The sequence below is a fragment of the Mastigoproctus giganteus genome, chromosome 5 (genome assembly GCF_048544385.1).
Source record: "Mastigoproctus giganteus isolate SK-2022 chromosome 5, ASM4854438v1, whole genome shotgun sequence".
Lineage (NCBI taxonomy): Eukaryota > Metazoa > Arthropoda > Arachnida > Uropygi > Thelyphonidae > Mastigoproctus > Mastigoproctus giganteus.
This window is the reverse complement of record NC_143579.1, coordinates 149,836,152-149,853,927: the sequence shown is the minus strand read 5'-3', so window position 1 is coordinate 149,853,927 and position 17,776 is coordinate 149,836,152. Positions and strand designations below refer to the sequence as shown.

At 36.6% G+C, this 17,776-nt stretch overlaps 1 protein-coding gene across 1 annotated transcript in view; it reads right to left on the bottom strand.

The window, feature by feature from the left end:
- The window catches only part of thoc6 (THO complex subunit 6), a 247,387-nt gene that overhangs the window by 197,725 nt on the left and 31,886 nt on the right, over positions 1-17,776 (bottom strand). Inside the window, exons 2-3 of the mRNA XM_090374235.1 lie at positions 14,083-14,193; positions 10,075-10,151 (exon numbers count right to left, since the gene is read on the bottom strand). Of these exons, the coding sequence (XP_090230361.1) occupies positions 10,075-10,151; positions 14,083-14,189 (184 nt within the window). The 5' untranslated portion in view covers positions 14,190-14,193. The remainder of the gene's footprint in view (positions 1-10,074; positions 10,152-14,082; positions 14,194-17,776) is intronic.

Below are 17,776 nucleotides of genomic sequence, written 5' to 3'. Positions count from 1 at the left end.
TAGGTATGAATGCATTATGCATGCAATTTTTTTCTCTGCCCCATATATGATTTATGGCAACCATTACACTGTAGGTATACCAGGTATTTTATAGCTCATATCTTTGAGTGTATATGAATATATAAAGGTGAACCTTATATTTTTGAAAATTTTTAGTTTCACCAAAATTTGTGCTCATCTTTTATCATTTTGCTATTTATTCATTTATGATAATAAATGAAAAATAGCAAAACAGGAACTGTGACAAATTACATATCTTCATATCAATAATGGGCTTGTTGATAGGTCATTGAGAATTTAGTTTTCTAAATGTAAGAGGTTAGTGCATTAGCATCATGTTTGTACGTAATGAATTACCGAAAACAGCAAAATGGCATCACTTTTATCATATCTCATATTGTGAATACGTTCACAATGATTTGCCTGACATTACACTACCTGGAATAAGTAACACTTCAACAGTGGAGAACACTATTGTTGCTTATTCTCAGTAGATTCCACCACCAAGACAGCCGTTTCAAGGTGGTTTCAAAAAAATGTGCGGGACAAACTCTATTATCCACATCTCTGTCCCTATTAGAATAGAAAAGAGGTAGTAGGAAAGGAAGAAGAAAAGCCGTTGAAAAAGGAAAGGGGCAGTTACACTCACTCAACTTTCTCACTCAAATCCCTCGAATAGGCAATGCCTCCCCAGTAGGGAAGACTGTTACCTTTCCTCGGTAACTCCAGGAAACACCAGGCTGTTTGGCCTCTCATCGGTCGGTGTTGCAATAGTGACAACCCAGATACTACATATAACTTCACAATATGAGAGACGCCAGATGGTGTACAACAGTATAGACTGAAAAGATTTATGGCTATAGCCTCAACTCACAGGAAATTAACTAAACATAACAGGTTAGTGCATTAGCATCATTTTTTTCATAACTCATATTGTGAATACCTTTACAAGTTGCCTGATATTGCACTACCTTGAATAAGTAATGCTTCACCAGTGGAGAAGACTACTGTTACTTATTCTCAGTGGACACTGATATAGTCTTCTCCACTGGTGAAGCATTACTTATTTGGGGTAGCGCAATATCAGGCAACTTGTTGTGAAGTTATTTACAATATGAGATATGATAAAAACAATGCCATTTTTGTAATTCATTATACACAAACATGATGCTAATGCACAAACCTGTTATGTTTAGTGAATTGTTTAGTTTATTGTTGTGATCTGTGGTGCCTATAGGACCACTCGGGTTGTTTTTTAGGAGGCTGCATGATTAGAATTGTCTGGTATTTTGGCAGGTAAATGAACACTGTGTACGGTCATTAGTTAATTGCAAAAGCCTCAGCATCTTGACCAGATGGATCAATGTGACTAGAAAATGGAAGCCAGCTTGAGTGGTGAACATTAAAATCACCAAGAAAAATTACCTCACTCTAAGGGAAGTTCGACTCAAGAAATTCAAGTTTCAAATAGATAAAGTTAGAATTAGCATTAGTTGAGGCATATGTGCAAGAAAGCAAACTTATACAGCATCAGGCAAAAAATTAAAAAAAAAAAAAAACCAAAACCTTCCCATTTCACCCTTCGGTCACTCCAAATGTTTGTCTATTTAAGCTATCAACTTCCACAACAATAGATGGAAGTCTGTTTCAACAATCAACTACCAGTTGGCTAAAAGCAAACTTCCACACATGTATTCTGCAACTGTCTTTCCTCAATTTGAATCTATGCCACCTCAAATTCGTAATCTGAGCAAAAGGAAGAATCCCATCAGCATTGAGCCTGCTCAAACCATTCAAGGCCTTATACCACCTCAAACAGATCAACTCACAGGTGCCTAGTCTCCAGATGCTGCAAATTGCAGAACTTAAATCTTTCTTGGTAAGAGCACCCCTTCGTTCCTGTCACTAATCTTGTTGCCCTTCTTTGTACTCATTCTAGCAACTTTACATCCTTCTGATAATGATGGCCCCCAGACCCGTACACTCTACTCTAGGTGGGGACTGACCTTTGCCTTATACAGGGTGGAAAAGCACCTACTTGTTTTGGCTAGCAAAATTCCTTTATATCAGGGATGGCCAACTTAATTTGTGATGCGATCTACTTTTTCTTCAAAATGTGCCGAGATCTACCATCTCAAGAATTTCATTGCACATGGCTAAAAAAGTTAATCAACACATATTGAAAAATGTTTATAAATTTTAAAATTAAATACAATTCAGAATTCTAATTTTAAATTCATACGTATTTAAATTTTTAATTTATGTGAAGTTTGTGTCTTGTCATCTGCCAAGCTTTCAAAATCGGGGATATACTGTGAGGGCCAACCATAAAGAATCTTCTGTCCGTAAGCATAGAGCGATTCTTCATCTGTGTTTGTTTCAAACATGAAAAGGCCTATTCACAGAGATATGTGGAACAAAACAGCAATTTAAAAGTTCACTGCATTTTTTTACATTTGGGTACTTTTCTCGGCAAACATATTTCCAAAAGTCTTTTTCTGATGATCTGGCTAAAAGCAAGATATCATTTTGCAATGTAATAATTTCATTTTGAAGTAATATTTTCTGCATGTGAAAAATTTCAGAGATTTTTTTCTTCAATTTGTTTCATATCTAAGTCGACATTAAATGGATAAGAAACAAGCACTTCCTAATTCATTTCACAAATATATGTGGTCTCAATTCTAATCTCAATGATGTCCATCTCCACTTGCAGTCTGCCAAACCCCATGTACTTTTTCTGACAGAATCTCAGTTATCGGTTGATTCAACTACTGTTCATTTCAGGTGCCCAAATTATTCGCTGTATGATTCCTTTCGCCTCAAAGGTGGTACTTGTGCATATGTCCATTCTGATATTCCCTGTCAGAGACTTGGCAATTTGGAATCTCCTCTCTTTGATCTTCTCTGGCTTAAAATCTCTCTACCTCATTGTGTCAAATTCATCTGTTGTCTCTACCTTTCTCCCAACTCCACTAATCACTTGGAGCTCTGACTTCCTCTCTTCGCAACTTGACTTTCTCCAGTCCAACTTTCCTAACAGTGAGGTAATTTTCCTTGGTAATTTTAATGTTCACAACTCCAGCTGGCTTCTGTTTTCTAGTCACACCGACCCAGCTGGTCGAGATGCTGAGGCTTTTGCAATTACTAATGACCTAGCACAGATTGTTCATTTACCTACAAGAATACCGAACAATCCTAATCACACAACCAATACGCTTGATCTTTTTCTCACAAACAACCCTTCTAAGTACACGGTCGAAGTGAGAGGTCCTTTAGGCACTTCAGATCACAACTTGGTGATTGTCTCTTCTCCAATGGAACCTTTATCTCATGGCTATTCCCAACCTCATGTTGTTTGGCATTACAAGAATGCAAAATGGGATGACCTGCGAGACTTCTTTTATTCTTTTCCTTGGTCGGATTACTGTTTCAAAACTTCTGATGTCAATGTTTGCTCAGATCGTGTCAGTGAAATTATTCTTGCAGGAATGGAATCCTTTATCCCACACTCCACTTTCAAATCTCGTCCTTTATCTAAACCTTGGTTTTCCAATAAATGTGCTAAGGCTGTTCAAGAGAAGAATGTTGCATATCGTAATTGGCTTGTTTCTAATTCTTCAGTTTCATTTTCTGCCTACACTAATGCTCGTAACAATTGTAAAGCAGTTATTAATCAGTCCAAACTAGAGTTTGAACAGGCTAAGAGTAGAAAACTTGCTTCTTGCCCTAATGGTAGCCGAGCATTCTGGTCTCTTGACAAAGTTATTGGCCGCAACTTTTGCCCATCTCTGGTCCCACCTCTGTCCAAACCAGATGGTTCTGTTGTCACTTCAGCCAGGGATAAAGCTGACCTGCTAGCATCCCATTTTTCTTCCAGCTCATGTATTAATGATCTTGGTAAAACACCTCCCACCATTCCCAACATGCTCCATTCAATGCCACCCGTGGTCTTCCGTCAAAAACACATCAAAAGTATTTTGATGAATCTTGATGCTAAGAAAGTTCCAGGTCCTGATGGTATTTCTCCACTTGTTCTCATAACCTATACTCCTGAACTTACTCCTATTCTTTGCCGCCTTTTTCACTTTCTTATTCCAAAGGTGTTTTTCCTTCTGCTTTGAAATTTGCTCATATCCAGCCAGTTCCTAAAAAGGGTGACAAAACCCTCCCATCCAATTATCGCCCCATTGCAATTACTTCTACTCTTTCTAAAGTAATGGAGAAATCGATTAACTGCCAACTCTTAAACTATCTAGAAACCTTCCTGGTCAACGATTGCCAGTATGGAGTAAGTCAGTGTCGATCCACTGGTGATATTCTGGCTTATGTTACCCATTTATGGACTAATTCAATGGAAAGGTTCAGTGAAATACAAGTAGTTGCTCTTGACATCTCAAAGGCTTTTGATCGTGTTTGGCATAAAGGTCTTCTAAACAAGCTTCCATCTTATGGTTTGCCAACTGTTTTTAGTAATTGGTTATCCAGTTTTCTCTCCGATCGCTCACTGATGGTAGATGGCTCTCTGTCTTCTAACTTCTCCACTAATGCCAGTGTCCCCCAAGGTTCAGTTCTTTCCCCCACTCTTTTCCTCTTGTATATCAATGACCTTCTTCCATTGACTGCAAATCCTATCCATAGTTTTGCCGATGATAGCACATTGCATTCAACTTTCCATTTTGAGAAACCTTGTCCTGCTCAATCAGCTTCAACTTCTCGTAAATCTGCTACCAATTCCTTAAATGCCGATCTTCAGGTAATTCTCCACTGGGGCAAAGACAACTTAGTTGATTTCAACCCTTCTAAAACTCAGTCTTGTCTTATATCTCGCAAAAAGGATTGTTCTGCTCCTATGCTTATCTTTAGTGACACTCCGATTTCTAGGCAAAATGATATTTCTCTTCTGGGGATTACCGTGACTTCTAATCTCTCTTGGCACAAGCACATTACAAATATTGCTTCCTCTGCATCTAAAAAACTTGGTTTTCTCTTTCGCTCTTGGCATTACTTTTCTTCCAAACAGCTGCTCACTCTGTATAAATCGCAAATCCGCCCTGCCATGGAATATTGTTCCCACATCTGGGGTGGTGCCCCCAAAACCTCTCTCAGGCTTCTTGATTCCATTCAGAAGAGGGCAGTTAGGTTAATTAATGATTCATCTCTAACAGTCTCTCTCCACTTGCTTTCTCATAGACGTACTGTTTCTGCTGCATGCCTCTTCCACAGATACTTCCATGGGCACTGTTCTTCTGAATTGGCTTCTATAATTCCCGCTCTCTCTTTCAAAACAGTCCGAACACGTGCCGTCACCAGCCAACATCCATTTACTGTCCAACTTCAAACCCACAGAACCAACTTTTGATCTTCCTCATTTATTCATTCAACTGCCATTTTCTGGAACAACCTTCCTTCATATGTATTTCCTGAAAATTACAATCTACAGAAGTTCAGGTCCAATGTCAACAAATATCTTCTTTCGTCTTCTCAACCTCCAACCCAAGCACGGTACTAAATACTATAGGTTCTAATACCTCTCGTGTTTGGGGTTCAAATAAAAAAAATGTATATATATTGAACAATGTCTTCGATTGTTTTAAAATCACTGAATCTGATTTCAAAATCATCCACAACTTTCTCAATTTCAGAAACATATTTCTTTCTATTAAATTGAATAACAGGATATTTTTGCAAATGATCGAATTTGTTTTCTTTGAGATCCTTAGCCATCGCCAAAAATTGATATTTATATGCAGAAATACTACTAATCATGTCACCCACATTTTTATTTATTTTTTCCTTGTAATTCCAAATTCAGATCACTTAATTTACTGGTAAAATCTGCCAAAAAAGCCAGATCACACCACCCCGTATCTTGTAGCTGCTGATAATCATCTCTACTTTGATCAACAATTTTTTAATTTCATTCAACAAATTTCGAAATCTCAGTAGAAACTTACTCCGACTCAGCCACCTTACATCTGTGTGAAATATCAGATCTGGTTAATTTTCATCAAGTTGCATTTTGAAAAGTCTCCTTTGAAGAGATTGTCCTCTGATGGAATTCACAATTTTGAAAGCTATGTACATAACACTTTTAGTATTTAATCTTTTGCTGGCTAACACTTGTTGGTGGATGATACAGTGGTAACTCAAAAAATCTGGGAATTCATCATCCTTTTGGCACAATGCGATGAATCCATTAAGATGCCCTGTCACTGCTTTAGCTCCTTCTGTTGTTATTGATACGAGCTTAAATAGTGGTAATTTAATTTTTTCAATAAAATTTTTGAATGCGTTAAATATATCAAAGCCTCTATAGTTCTTTCTTTTAACGAAACCATACCCAGCAGTTCTTCTCTAGTGGTAGAATCGTCGAAAACTATACGAATAAAACCAGCAATTGAGCAGTACAGTCGGTCCTCGTATAACACGTGTTTACACTACACGAATTCGATCATACACGATTTATAAATAGGGGAACTTTATCTTATATAACACGAACCGAATTCGCTTATGCACAATTCGCCTTTGTGTTTACAAGAAATGGCAGTCGAACGCAGAATTACTCCAACCGAATGCAACACGATAGGAATGAAGAAGATTCTGAAAATGTATTTATGTGTTTTATATCAGTGAAGGGGAAACACATTTCACCATAATAACGTAAAAATCAACACAATTCCAGCTATCGATATAATCGCAAATGCAATTAGGTGTTACTACCAGTTTATAACAGATTCCACTAGCAGAAACGAAACTGGAAATTGTTTTTATTGTTTTATGGTAGTAACCCCCAGAAATGTGCTTTAGTAAAATGTGGGGTGTTAATAGTGTATCTCAGCCTTTACGGTGTTGTTTATTCAGTTGCTATACTCGCGCAGCTTTGTTTATGTGTATTAAGCGTGCCTCCTCGTTTTGTAACGCTTTATTCCCTAAAAATTAATAAAATACTTAAAAGGTGTGAAAAGGAAACGTCCTGGCGAAGACACTGCAGATTCAGAGAGAGAGAGAGAGAGAGAGAGAGAAAAAAAAAAGCAATATCGATAAACAGAGGCGGACTGGGTCAAAAATTTTCACCCGGGAAAATTTATAGTGGCCTCACACTACGGTTTATGGCCAAAATCACACCGGCCTCCGGCCCACCGGGATTTCCTGGGTAAGGCTTATGGCCAGTCCGCCTCTGTCGATAGAGAAAAAAATATGAAATTGTGAAACGCTTTGAGCGAAATGAAAGACTATGTGATATCGCACGTGCTACAGACCTAAATGAGGCAACGCTGAGAATTACAAAGAATGCGGCGAAAATAAAAACAACTTTCACAGCGGGAACAACTCAAAGTGTAATTAAAATCCATTAGATTAAGAAACAAAGAATTGGAAGAGATGGAACAGCTGTCATCTCTTTGGATAGAAAATCAAACAAAAAACAAGTTTGCTTACGATAGAAGTAAAAGCATTAGCAATATTTTATTATGTAATAGTCGTAATTACATAAATCGTAATTACAAAAGTCGTAATAAAATACTTACGTATTTTATTACAATTATTTATTGTGTTTGGTAATGTTTTGGTTACAAATATGTGTTCAATCTTGTGTGGTCGGCACCTAACCCTATTTTTTCCACAGGGTCTTTGTTTATATTGTACGATTTTGCATTGCACGAGAGTTTCTAGGAACACAACTATCGTGCTATACGAGAATTGACTGTACTTGGATTTCAGGATAGCTTTTGATACTGTTGCACATAAAAGACTGCTGTACAAATTGGAGTAGTGTGGCATTAAGAGCAAGTTACTGCTCTGGATAAAGGGAAGGTTGGTGGGAGAAGACAGTGGTTATTAACAGACACTGCTCTTCAAGGACTAATGATATTAGTAGAATCCTCTAGGTGCAGTGTGCTGGGCCCATTGTTAGCTAAACAATGTATTTATTAATGATATTGGTGAAGGTATATCAGGCTTAATGTCTAATTTTGCAGGGTGCTTATAATGACAGTAATCAGGGTAAGCTATTGCAATAAGATTTAAAAAAATTAGGCTGATGGGCTGAGAAATGGCAATACAAGTTTAACACTGGGAAATGCAAGATACTGCATATAGGAAGCAGTAATCCCAGATTAATATACCAACTGTGTGATACTTCACTCAGCACAGTGGAATATGAAAAAAATCTGGGGTAATTGAGCAGTCAGGTATGAAGTTCTCTGACCAATGCAGACAGGCTACCAGTACAACTCATGGGGTTTTTGCTTATTTTTGTCAATGATATACAGGAACTTTGAAGGGATAAGGAGCTGATCATTCCACTGTACAAGGTAGTGGTTAGGGTGTATCTGAGTACTGTGTACAAGCATGGAGGCCTCATTTTAGGAAGGCTGCAGATCACGGAATGGGTGCAGAGAATGGCAATGAGACTAGTGAAGGGAATGAAAGTTTGGTCATAACAGAGAGGCTTCAGTTCTACGGATTGCAGTGTCTGGAAACTAGGTACCTATGAGGTGTTTAAGGCTCTGAATGGATGGAAGCTCAATGCTGATGGCATTCTTCCTCTTGCTCAGAACACACACGAGGGGACAAATTCAAATTTAGGAAGGCTGGTCACAGGATATACGTATGAAGGTTTGCCTTCAGCCAGTAGGTGTTGATTGTTGGAACAAACTTCTATCTGTTGTTATGGAAGTGGGTAGTTTAAATAAATTCAGGGAAAAACTAGACAAATTACTGGAAGGGATGGACAGGTGATGTGGGAAGGTTTTTTTTTTTTTTTTTTTTTTGCTGATGTTTTATTATCTTGATTCTTACATCATATGCCACTACTAATACAATAGGAAACATATTGCACTACCTAGAGTGTCAGTACTGGCTTAGCTGGAATTGAGAATTTCAAATTTTTGTGTAATGTTCAGGAAGGTTCAAATGCTGCTTGAGGTAGAGTTATGTATTATTTTAACAAATTTTTATTTGAATAAGATTAGTATGAAAACTATTGCTTAGTTAACTATTCATTATTTTTATTTCATCTTTATTTCAATTTCAAATAAATTATCGCACTTTTTTTTTTTTTTTCATAACCCATTCCCCTAATACCATGTAGTACATAGTTTTTATCTAAAATCTTCAGTTAATTGTTTATTTTTGTATTTATAGAGGATGTAGAGATATTGTTTTCTTTCCTCACGGATTATTTTGTTTACATTTCATTATGATAAAGGTCTGGAATTAACTAACCTTTATTTTATTTTATTTTTTGTTGTTAAGTACAATGTGCCATTACCATCCTTTGCTGCTGTTGAGAGAAAGTCTTTCCTTCTTTGCCAAAGACAAAAAAATCAAACTTATTGATTAAATTTTTGAAGAAAAAAAAAAAAAAAACGTTGTGCTGAAAGCGAATATAAAGAAGCTAGAGATTAAATGCAGCCACACATTCATGTTATTTATGTACTAAAATAAAATAGAAATGGCATCAGTCAAGGAGCTTAGTCATTAAAGCTGCAAACAAATGGTTAGTGCCTACAACACAAAAAAATAAAATAAAACAAATAAATAAAAATTGCATTTTCTCAAATTGTACTGGGCAAATCTTCTTTCCTTTTAGTTCTAAACTGACACACTCAGTAAACAATATTTTGAGTAAAACTGCAAATAAAGCTACTCGTAAGTTATAAATAAGACATTTATAATAAGATGCATTTTGAATAACAAAATTATTAAAATTTTTCATTTGTGAATAAAATAAGCTCTTTTTTATTCCTTTTAGTTTGCCCAACATTGCTTGGTCTGATTTGGTAGTTGTTGGCGCATCGGCTTCTGTGGCCATATTGCACCTCCCAAGGTTTTTGCAGTACTTTGATCCAAGCCCGAGGCGGGAATCGAACCCGCGACCTTTGGGTTGCCGGGCAGGTACTTTACCCACTCGGCTAGCCCGGTCGGCACATTGCTTGGGAGGGATAGGGATGCTCCAGAGGAAACTGGAGCATCCTTATCCCTGCTCCAGTTTACTGACCTGGCTTATTTTGTTTTAAACAAATTCTACTTTTAAGTTTGAAAACAGCATTACATTTCATTAGAACTAACCTCTAAATCTGTACAAAGGATGTCGCTGCTCTTCTTCAGCATGGATGCCTTCATCACACGAAAGAAAGTTTGTCAAACTATGAAAGAAAAAGAAATTAGTAGCAGAAAACTGATGCAAGGAAGCAAACTTACATCATTCTATAAAAAAAAAATAATAATAATAATTTGCCTTTGTCCAATCCTACTTTAGAATCACCTACACTACCAGCCTCCCCAACATCACCTAGAAGTTTATTCCAACAGTCAATCTCTGGCTGAAAGAAATTTATGCACATCAATCCTGCAACAAGCCTTTCCCAATTTAAATTCATATCCACTTGTGTGCTGTACGAGAAAGAGTAAAGACACCACCAGCATTAAGTTTACTTAATTCATTTAGAGCCTTAAACAGTCAGCCTTGCACTTAATTCATTTAAAGCCTTACACAGTCAGCCTTGCATATGCCTAGTTTTTTGGAAGAATTCTGTGAATTTGAATTCAGAGAATTCAAATTCACAGAATTCTTCCCTTTGTATAATGTAAACTTTTGTGCTTCCGGCAAACTCTTCTCTTCACCTGTACAACAAGATCTACACCTTTTATAAAATGAACTTCTAAATACAAAGCAGTACCCAAGCTGCATCCTAATTACTTTTGCCTTAGACAACAAGATAAACATCTCTATCTCTCCTGGGAAAATTCCTGCATATCACTGACAGAAATTCGTGAGCTGTCCTAGCAGTCTATATGCATATAAACTCCTAGGTAGTTTTCATACTCCATGGATTTGAAAATACCATTTGGATGATACCAAATGGTATGCTATTCTGGGATTGTTGTTATCCAAGTGTAGTTGTTACCTAAACTTACATGTTTCATTGTTAAATCTCACCTATCAATCTTCAGCCCATTTGCTGAAAAGACAGAAGTAAACGAAGTAACATACCCAATTACTGTAATTAACCTCCATGTTTTTTTTTTTTTTTTTTTTTTTTTACTAACAGTACACTTAGACATTAATCTTTTCATGCATACATAAAAATCATTAACAAATATTAAAACCAGTAAGGGTTAACACTAAACCCCAAAGTACATTACAGATAACATTAGCCAAAAAGAGCAAAGACCAACAATAACAACCCTCTGTCTACAGCCACACTGCCCAGCTTATACAGTACTTTTTCCATGTGGAGAGTATCAAAAGCTTTATCACAATCTAAATATGATGTTGAAATTACTTTTTATATCCACTTCCTTTGCCTATCTCATAGTACCTAATCATATCAGTCAGACAAAATCTCTCTTTGAGAAAAATATTCTGTGCTTGCACAATAACTATTTCTGTCAATACAATTCAGCATTACTTCTTTAACCAGTCCATAACTTCTGAAAAAAGTCAAGCTGAAAAGTCTGCAATTACTCACTTTGTCCTTTCATCATCCCACTTAAATAGCTGCCAACTTCTACTTTCAAAAATCTGGAGATTATATAACAGCAAGCAGGAGACAAGGCAAGTGATTTTGGAAAAAAGCAGACAAAAAAAAAAAAAAAAAAAAAACCTTTTTCATGGAAAGCAGAAATTTTTTTGGGGAACACAGGACGAAAGCAGATTTTGGAAAATGCAGGTTTTTTTTTTATCTCACACTACATAAAAAGTAAATTTTAGTGACAACATACAATTTTATATTAAAATACAGCCATATAACTGCTTGCTAGTATAGCATGCTTTCAAATATTAACTCACCTAGAATTTTTCGAACTCAGGATTTTGTGTGTTTCTGTTTGGATTGTCTATTAGACAACAACCAATTACGACTGCTTCAAGAAATTACTCTTGCAGACTTCGCCATCTTCAGAGTCAAGGTTTGATTATAACAATGGCAGCAATGTTTAAATTAAATTTTTCTGTCAAAAGAATTTCCAAAACTGTTTGTTTATATTAGCATTAGTAGTGGCATATTATGCAAGAAAGCAAGCTTATACAGCATCAGCAAAAAAAAAAAAAAAAAAAAAAAATTCCCATTCACCTATCCATTTGCTCCAAGTTTGTCCAGTTCTTCCTTGCATTTATTTAAGCTATCGACTTCCACAATGACAGATAGAAGTTTGTTCTAGCAAATAACCACTCGCCGTTTAAAGGCAAATTTCTGTACATCTATTCTGCAACTGTCTTCCCTCAATTTGAAATTATGTTCCTCAAGTTCATAATCTGAGAAAACAAAAGAATCCCACAGCATTGAGCTTGGTTAAAGCATTTATACAACTCAATCAGATCACTTCGCAGGTGCCTAGTCTCCAGACGGTGCAATTTGCAGAACTTAAGCCCCTATTGGTAAAAAGGCTTAAGTTCACCAATCTTGTGGCACTTCTCTGTACTTGTTCCAGCAGCTCTACATCCCTCCTAAAATGAGGCCTGACCATTGCATTATACAAAGGGATAATCACCTCCTTATCTACTAGCAAAGTTCCCGTATATCACTGACAAGACCCCATGAGCTGCTTGGGCAGCCTGTCTGCACTGCTCTGAAAACTTCATAATCTGAGTGCACAATTACCTCCAGGCCTTTTTCAATCTCCACTCTCCTGAGTGTTGTTCTGCATAGTTGGTATGTTACTCTGGGGTAAATACTACCCATATGCAGCACTTTACATTTGTCAATGTTAAACTTCAGTTGCCACATCTCGTCCCATATGCTCAACTTTCCAGATCCTGTTGCGGTAGCGCATCGTCCTCACTGTCATCAACAACCCTACCAACCCTTGTATTGTCTGCAAACTTCAACATTAAGTCTGATATACCTTGATCAATACCATTGATAAATACAGAAAACAACAATGGGACCAACACGGACCCCTGGGAGACATTACTAATAACATTAGTCCACGAAGAGCAGTGTCCATTGATTACCACTCTCTGTTTTCTCCTACTTAACCATCTTTATCCACAGCAGCAACTTTCCCTTAATGCCATACTTCTCCAATTTGTTACAGCAGCCATTTATGTGCAGCCATTTATTATCAAAAGCTTTCCTGAAATCCAAATTCAAGACTCCATTGGAGAAAAGACCATCACTGACTTGTGAACTGAGGACTAGAGAAATCATCCAAATTGACTGTACTTTTGAAGGGCTGTTACTGAGGAAAAGATAAAGTGTTCACATGTGTTTAGGATTGTGCAGTATTCTGGTAGGCAAATGCTCAAGTTTCATGAGGTCATTAGTAAGCAAAAAAAAAAAAGCCTCTCTTAGATCAGCTTATTCTGTGTAACTAGAAAACTGAAGCTAGCTAGAATTATGGATGTTAAAATCACCACAAAAAATTCTCACTGTTAGGAAATTTAGATTATAGGAAGTCATAATATTTCAAGTTATTAATAGAGTTAAAAGAACGACAGACAACAAATGAAATTGAGCGATTAGAGTAAAAACATCTTAAGATGTTTTTACTTCAATAGAGTAGATAGCCAGGGTAGATTCCAGATTAGGAAGTCTATGAAAACAACATAAAGTAGACATATGCACAAGTACCATCTTTTAAAGCATAAGAAATCACAGAGTAAATAATTAGGGTAACTGGGATGAGTGGCAGTTGAGGTAGCCATGAGATTAGAACTTGATCTTTCCATTACCTGGCAGAGTAGAGTCAATGAGATTAAAAACTAGCTGATCAAGGTGCCTCTTAGAGTGTTGTTGTTATTTTATGAGCATTAGCAACTAAGGCCATATTGCTCCGGGGATATGCAGTGGTCATTCCCTGACCTTTCCGCACCCTCCGTATTTGGTGAGCACTGGCTATGGAGCTGCAAAACTTTATGGCTCTATTTCTCTAATAAAATCAGATCAAAACTAAAGGCCATAGTGGAGAAATCAAAATTCACAATGACATAACTCTAATAAGAATTTTAATTGCTTATTAATTTTATTTTTGTATTTTTGGTTGCTAAACGTGCATCAAGTAGAAGTTAATAGCAGGAAGTTAAAATTTCTCATATGGCATTATAAAATAAAAAAATTTTGAAACAAAGCTTACTTGAAAATGGCAATATTTCCATAATTGTTAGCTGCTGCAAGGTACTTTCCACAAGGTGAAAATGCTTGTGCAAATACTGTAGTGTAATACTGTTTCAAAAGGTCCATGTCACTAGGAAGAGGAAGATTATTAACAACCATAGTATAATTTTAATACAGAAAATAATTATCTGTTCATTATTTATAATAATTAAATAAAATGGCTTCAAATTGCTTTAGACAACTAAATATTAAAATGTCAAATTCAGAATATTAAAAACTATTGGAAAATTCTAAATTTTCCACCAAATAACTAAATAATTAGGCATTTGTTAATATATGGGAATATCATTTTTTAGCACAAATTGTTTTGCTATTCACTATTGAAAATTATTTATTTATTTCAATGCTTTCTGATGTTAAACAGTAAAGGGAGCACACAATATTCAGTATTAGTATCAGCTGTATTTTGAAAAAGTGAGTGAGAGAGAGAGAGAAAATTTCTTTTTACTCTTCAATGTAATAGATGCCAAACCTACTAACTCTGCTCAAGGTGATGAAGATTGAAAAAACACCTGGTGATAAGCATACAAGTCCAACGTATAAAGTTCTCTGGGCAGCACAGATAGGCTGCTAGGCCAGCTCGTGGAGTTCTGTCGATGATAAAGAGGAACATTTGACTTTCAAAATACTGGAGATAATGGATTTGTAAGATATAGGAAACAGATTTATAGGACAAAACAGGCAAAAAACAGTATTTCTCAAAAAACAAGGATTTTTTTGCAAAAAAAAAAAAAAAAAAAAAAAAAAACACCCAGGAAATTAAGCTTCACTAGCAAAACAAACACATTTTATATAAAAATACAGGCATAGGATTGTTTGCCAGTATAGCATACTTTTAAACATTATACATACCTAACACTTTTTCTATCTGTAGATTTCGCTTTGAATATTCTATTAGGTATCAACTGATTTTGACTGCTTCAATAGAGGTGCTCTTGCAGATTTTGCCTCATCAGAAATAATGAGTACAAGTTCTGATCATAACGCTGGATCTGCCATCTAGACTTGGTGGCCAGTTTGTGTTATCAGACACTCAGCCTAAAACACTGATGGATCCAATATCTCTCTATTACAGAAGATTTAGGAGAAGTCCGGTTGGCCTGCCTCCCTAAAATCCACTCATGCACACCTTCTCGATGGTAAGCCCTGTTACGTCACTTAGGTGGCAACGAACGTGTAGAGTGGTTCTCTTCAAGACGCCTGGTCAGCGTGAAGAGGAAAAGACCAAACCCTCCAGCAATGAGAGCACAACAATACAAATGGCCCTCAGTCCCCAGCAGCTTTCACTCTCCCTCTTACGGCAGCGAGAGGATCAGAGTGGAAGCAGAGGGTGCTAAGAATCTCTAGGTACGACCAGGCTGCCATGCACGGAAATTGAACTTGGCCTGTTATAACGTGCGATCACTCATCGGTGAAGACAGGATATTACAGCTGGAAAAGGAATTAGAAAATGTGAATTGGAATATCACCGGTTTGGCTGAAACAAGAAGAAGAAATGAATCACTTATAAGTTTATCAAGCGGAAATCTGCTGTACACCAATGGAAACAGTGAAAGGAGTGAAGGTGGAGTTGGGTTTCTGGTCCATAAAGATTTTAAAAACAACATTTTGGAATTCAAAAGTACATCACCAAGGGTGTCAAGACTAATACTCAAGATTTCTAAGAGGTACAAGCTAAAGATTATAATGATTTATGCACCAACATTGAGCCATGATGATGAAGAGGTTGAAGAAATGTACACTGAAATTGAGTCTTGTAGATGAGCAGAAAACCCACTACACTATTATTATGGGGGACTTCAATGCTAAGGTTGGAAAAAGGCAAAACAGCGCAGAAAGAGGAACTATAGGAAATTTTGGAATTGGTGAAAGAAATAAAAGAGGTGAAAGACGTGGAATTTGCAGAATCTCAAGGAATGTCAGTAATGAACACTTTTTTCAAGAAAAGGGTGAACAGAAAGTGGACATGGAAGAGTCCAAATGGATTAACAACTAATGAAATCGACTTCATCCTCATTAACAGAAGATATATTGTGAATGATGTTACCGTCCTGAATAAGGTAAATGTTGGAAGTGATCACAGAATGGTAAGATGTACACTTGATATAGATGTAGGAAAGGAAAAAACTGACTCGAGTAAATAATACAAAGGTCTTTGAAATAACAGAGGAGGAGAAAAAGCAGTATGTACTGGAACTTAAGAACAAGTTTGAGCTTCTGCAGACTGCTCAGGACCAAGATATCGACGAGGAATATTACAACTTTCTGAAAGTGATAAAGCCCAAGAAACCTATAGGGAAACAGAAATCCAAAGAAAAAATTAGTCAAGAAACACTTGTCATGATGAACCAAAGACGACAAATGAAGAGCAAGAAAAACACTGACAGGGAGAAAATTGAGTATACTGAGTTATGCAAAGCCATTAGAAAGAGACTCAGAGAGGACATAAGAAGATTTAACACAAGAAAAGTAGAACAGGCATTAAGGGAAAACAAAGGACTTAAATCAGCAGCCATGAGCATTAATACAGAAAGACAAATGATACTGAAACTGAAGAATAGCGATGGTGTACTTATAAACAGCAGAGAAGGCATAATTCAAATAGCAGAAGACTACTATAGAGAATTATACAAGGAGCGAGGGAATGATACCAGCAGTGGGGAAGATGGATTGCAAAGTAGCAACACATACGACATACCCGATATTCTTCCTGATGAGGTAGAACATGCATTGAAGAAAATGAAGAATCGGAAAGCCCCGGGGGAAGATGAAGTTACTGTAGAGTTGTTAAAATTGGGAGGAAGAGACATAACACAAAAACTGGCAAGGCTCTTCACAAAGTGCATTAGAAAAGGTGTGATGCCTAAGCAGTGGAATAATGCAATCATAGTTTTGCTGCATAAGAAAGGAGATAAATCAGAAATTGGAAATTATAGACCAATTAGCCTGTTATCCCATATCTACAAGTTGTTCACAAGGGTCATTACTAACAGATTAGAAAGAATACTTGATGAGAATCAACCGAAAGAGCAAGCTGGCTTTAGGACAGGATTCTCAACTATGGATCACCTTCACGTAATATCACAGCTAATGGAGAAAGCAAATGAATATAAAACACCATTATGCCTGTCATTTGTGGATTATGAAAAGGCATTTGACTCCACACAGCATGAGGCAATGTTTCGGGCACTGGAAAGACAAGGCATAGATACTCCATATATTATGATTTTGAAGAAAATATATGACTAGACAAAGACAGTAGCAAATTTAAAATCGAGAAAGGAGTTCGACAAGGAGACACAATATCTCCGAAGCTGTTTACTGCTGCCCTTGAGGAAGCTTTCAGAAGATTAGACTGGTCGTACAAAGGAGTCAATGTGAACGGAGAGTACCTAAACCATTTTCGATTTGCAGATGACATTGTGGTCATAAGCCACGATCCCAAAGAATTAGAGGAAAATCTTAATCAGTTATGCACAGTTAGTAAGGATTTTGGACTAAAGATGAATATGGCTAAAACAAAAGTAATGATGAACAAGTATGCCACGCAAAGGGAAATAATGATTGAAGGAGCAGTAATTGAAAAGGTGGAGTCATATACTTATCTGGGACAAGTTATTAGCTGTAATAATGATAAATGGCTGGAAGTCAAG